This window comes from Cryptotermes secundus, unplaced genomic scaffold (assembly GCF_002891405.2).
Source record: "Cryptotermes secundus unplaced genomic scaffold, Csec_1.0 scaffold1713, whole genome shotgun sequence".
NCBI classification, from domain to species: Eukaryota; Metazoa; Arthropoda; class Insecta; order Blattodea; family Kalotermitidae; genus Cryptotermes; species Cryptotermes secundus.
Genome location: NW_019729938.1, coordinates 189,253 through 194,058, shown reverse-complemented (window position 1 = coordinate 194,058; position 4,806 = coordinate 189,253). Strand labels below are relative to the sequence as shown.

The window sequence follows — 4,806 nt, the reverse complement described above, 5'->3', positions numbered from 1 at the left end:
CGAGTATTTCGTACTTCAATTTTATGGCTTTCCGTCACTCACAAGTTAGTTTGATGTTACGTACATTATTAACATTACAGAATCCACATATTCCTGCCAGTTTTAATATGTATTTTGTAATCAACAAGTGTGTAACACCGGTCAAAGTTTGACACTTCTCTGGCCATTATCTCCGTAACCGTTCAACTTTGGACATAGGTGTTTTGGGTTGTATCGGCATACTTTAACATAAGGAACACCCTCCCGAAGTTTGGTCCATTCCTCCTGGGACACCCTGTATATGTGCGGGTGAGAATAAAATTTATTTTGGCATGTGCAGAAACATAAATTTTAAATCCCCCAGTAATATTAGGTTTGTGTCCATAGAGAAATCTGTGCATAACAGTTTCTCATCCAGGAATATGGTATTTTATATCTCTCCTCAGTGCTACAGTGTAGTGACCATATGCAACTTGTTAACAATTGTATTAATATTGTCAAATGTAGGGGTGACTATACTTGTAGACAAGGTCTGAATTAGTGAATGGAAGTGACTTAATACATGATTCATAACTATAAGGAATTGCAGCACCACTGCTGATCTCCACAATTTACAAATCACCACAGCACCAATTAACCCTTCTTCCAGCCTGCTGTCTACACCAGCTGTTGTCTGGCAACGGCTTCTAACAGTGGAAATTCTTCAGCCTCATTCACTCGGGTCCTCTCTTCACAGCCTCCCATGCAGAACTAAAGTGAACTCACTCAGCTTCAAGTCTCCCAGTTATAATATCTCAGCACGGACCACATAGAAAACTTTCTTCTATCATGGTGTGTGTGTATGTTGGAGGTGCTACCTGGCAATGGTCACTATTTACAGAGTCATGCTTAGTACCGGGTCTATACACTACAGTATTTTGTGAACACACTGCTTGGCAAGCTGTAATGTGCACATGTATATGGCTGACAAGGTTACTAATATTTCCCATCCCTGGTCTACATTATACAGTGCTGAACAAAAAAAAAATACAGAATGAGCAGATATAGTGAGTTAGGAAGGATGTTGGAGAACATGAAGAATCATGTATCTGAAGGTAAAACATAAAGTTGTCCCTGTGCTCAACTAATTAAGCACTACACCATGAAGGAGTATGGGGGAGTGGATGTATAAATCCAGATTTTCTTAACCTTGGCACTAGTTGGTGGTGAGTGGTCAGATTCATGCCCTGGCCACTTTAGCCCCCAGGAAAGAGCACCGGGACCCATTGGATAGGTGGTCAGGTGGACCCTAGAGCTAGTCTAGCCCATAGACAGTCACTATACCAAGTCACCTTATCCCAGCTCCTGTATCTGAAGGTACCATGATGTAGAAAACCATAAAACAACTGTGACACCTTAGACACAACATGAACCACATTCAGAAGACCAAAAGAACAATACCATCCAGAGTCATACCTCAGTTGGTAACATGAGGCTAGTAGTGCCACTGTCTAGAATTGTCTTGTCTGTATTGAACTTGCGGCAAGGAAGGTCAATTGTCTGGTTACCAATGCTGATTCCAAGCAATAACAGTTCATAAAACCACTCTCTCACGATGGGTGACGTCCACAGCTCTGTTCTTTCTATCCCAGTTTCTGGAACACACAATGGCACACTCTGATGACGTAGAGACAGACTGGATTGGAGTTTGGGCAGTCATTAAGCCAAACCAAGCCTCTTACCTAATATCTCAAACAATCCCGTCTGTCTGTTTCCTCCATCCTGAGACCCACAGAGCTCTAGAGCAAAGGCAACACTCTGATGGTTCTTCAAATGCTGGATTGCCTGAAGCCATGACACAACACCGTGATCAGGTCGTGCAATCACAGGGTATGCTAACCCCAAAATACCCTGAAATCAACACAGTCTCCTGTGACAAATCATGTTTCTCAAGAAATCTTACAGTGCTGTACATCAAATTCTGGAGAGAAACATCTTTTGCAGGCAACTTCCTGTCACCTAAACAGTTCACATACTCTTGTGTATTCTTATTTATGAAATTATGTTTTAAAATACTGGCTGAAGTAACAGCAGCAGCCAGTTAGGACTGAATGATGATGCTGAGTAGTCAATGTTTGGTTACAAATAGGCTAGATAGGGATTTAACCCCGTGGTATGAAGAACTGCTTCAGAGAGAAGGCACCAGAACACACGGAAAGGGCTGTACATGACCCACAGGCTGCCGGCTTGACATGTATGCTTAATGACTGAGCTTCCCTAACTAAGAACATGAAATTCTTATATATGGATTTGTCCTCAATTCTCCGGTAGATAGTGATTCAATTATCACATAAAAACAGCACATTTCAGGTCAGACATTTGTATCATTGCCAGTACTATTACTGCCTGAATCCTGAGCAAACAACACACTTGCTGAAGAGTACAGTCCTCTGGATTGTAATGCCATATCTTTCAGACACAACCCAATGTTCAAATGAAACATCAGGCTCACCTGAAACTACAAGTTGCTAGAACCAAGAAGTCTCCACATTGAGAACCTCAAATCTGACAGTTACTGATTTTGTCAACATAGAGCAACTGTGTAACCGCACTCTCTGGACTCGTTGCGATGTCTTCGGTGGAAGCACCTCTTCTTCAACTGCTCTTCCTCACCCTCTCCTTCTCCTCTTGTTGATGATGCCACCTACCTTTTTATTTCATCTTAATTTATTTTCTCAGGGTTGGATTAAACTTCTCAGGGTTGATATGATTAACAAGGGTGAGGTTGTTGGGAGCGGTAGAGCCGAGTTCTCTGTCTCAAGGTCTTAACAGGTCACACTTAGAAAGGCAGGTAGGACACTTTTATGCAACACCCCCACACTTGAATTTCAGAGGTATTATTATTACTCTTGATCAGTTGCGACACTTTCATTTTACAATTTATCAACACTTGTTACTGTTCGACTGTTTGCCACATTCTAAATTTAGCTCGTCCTGTTTAATATTGTTATTATACTTCTGCCCGTGGTTTCACACTTCACAACAGATTATTACACTTTATCATTACAGCTTGTTACTACAAAGTTACTTCTGATCTAGATAGCCCCGTATGTGACTTCACGTCTGGTCCTTTCGAGTCCCGTTTCCGACTTCACGTCTGGTTCTTTCGACTCCCGGTTTTTGACTGACGCTGAAAAATGACACTTCCGTGGACATTCAATTCCTGGCTTTCACCAGCGTCCTTGTTCTGTCACATACTCAAATTTCCGTGATTGGTCAGTTTAAAATTTAGAGGTATTCTAATTAGACATTCCTCCAATCACTTTAACTCTTACAAAGGGGTGAAGAAATTCTGTCTTAACGAACTCCTGTCAAAAAAGTGACGAATGTGTACCGTGGCTTGGGTCGTAAACCCATAACCCTGCTAAAATATATAGCTTGTAGAAAATTGTCAACTAAAGAACTCACAAAGACTTCTGTAGCCTTTCTTTACGTAACTTTCTCTTAATAAATCTTCAACGGGTATCTTCCTGCTTTTGGTGTAAGCGTGGGAAGACTTAAATACAAGAATTGACCTAAGTCTCACTACACTTGTTCATGTCCTTACATTCAACAATTAAATTTAAAATTAATAACATAAATCATATTTAAATAGGCAGCACGGCACTGGAACGGTTACAACTGCTGATAGCTTGTAAAATACACCAGTTCTCTAATGTGAATAATTAAACTGACAACATAGTGTGCAGTCTCTCAACAACTGACACCTAAGCGAAGTGAAGCAAAAATAAGAACTGCCATGCAGTTAGTTCACATGATCATACAGACTCCAGCCGAACTCATACTACGTTAAATACCATCAAACATACAATTTCTGAACAGGAAATGAATGTAATATATGTAATATTATTTCATTTGTCACATCGACCTGTGGAATAACTTTCTGGTAAGTGATAAAATATTCATCATTAACTTTGGGCTCAAATTTTAATTAAAAATCTCCACAGCAAAGCCCATGCACTAGACAAAAAATCCCTGCAAAAGGAACTCTATGGCAATTCAAGCGGCATGGGAAAGTCACACCTGCCACTGGGAACCATTCATGTAGAAGTTGTGGGATGTTTTTATAACAGCAATGTCACATCTCACTTGTGGAGCAAGCAGGGACGGGAAGTACACCATATCATTTCCCAACTCTCCATCCCAGAAACCCTGCGTGTACAAGACAGAGACCTTCTTCTGGTGCGATGTGTATGTACTGGAACTGAAACACATTAAAATCAGACTTTTGAACCTGCCCTGTGCTCTGTGTTGTAAAGGATAACACAGGTCTGCAAAAAATATTTTTTTTTCAGCTGCATGGAATATTTTCGATAAACTTTATGTTTTCTAGGATGCTGAATCCAAAAATGACCTCAATTTCCCCCTATCACGTACCGTTTTTTTTTTGGAAAATAATAGGGGTTTACAATAAAAAATCATAACAGTGATGAAAAAATCACTAATTTTATTACATTGAACTAAACATATTATTTCTCATAATTAAACAAACAATTCCTTCACGATATATTTAACATTCAGTGTTCAGTCTTTTTGCCTGTGAAACCTTTTCGTCTTCTCTTTGATGCTCCTCCGAACACGCTTTCGCTTTCCATTTTCCATTTCCCACTTGATCATCCAGTAGTAGTCAGCTAGCATATTCGCATTCCATCTTCCTTGGTAGCGTCTTTCGATATCACGGACATCCTGATGAGATCGTTCACCCTGCTCTTCACTATAGGCTCCCAAGTTTTCGGGAAAATAGTCGACATGGGAGTGTAAGAAATGAACTTTTAAGCTCATCTTGCA

The 4,806-nt window shown here is 40.3% G+C and overlaps 1 protein-coding gene across 4 annotated transcripts in view; it reads right to left on the bottom strand.

Annotated features, from left to right (window-relative positions):
- LOC111865896 (beta-secretase 1) overlaps positions 1–4,806 on the bottom strand; it is a 24,492-nt gene that overhangs the window by 16,069 nt on the left and 3,617 nt on the right. For 3 of the 4 annotated variants that reach the window (XM_023854332.2, XM_023854334.2, XM_023854331.2), the window contains exons 4-6: positions 4,042–4,222; positions 1,701–1,869; positions 1,435–1,613 (exon numbers count right to left, since the gene is read on the bottom strand). In XM_023854332.2, coding sequence (XP_023710100.1) covers positions 1,435–1,613; positions 1,701–1,869; positions 4,042–4,222 — 529 coding nt within the window. The remainder of the gene's footprint in view (positions 1–1,434; positions 1,614–1,700; positions 1,870–4,041; positions 4,223–4,806) is intronic. The other variant, XM_023854333.2, reaches the window with a different exon arrangement.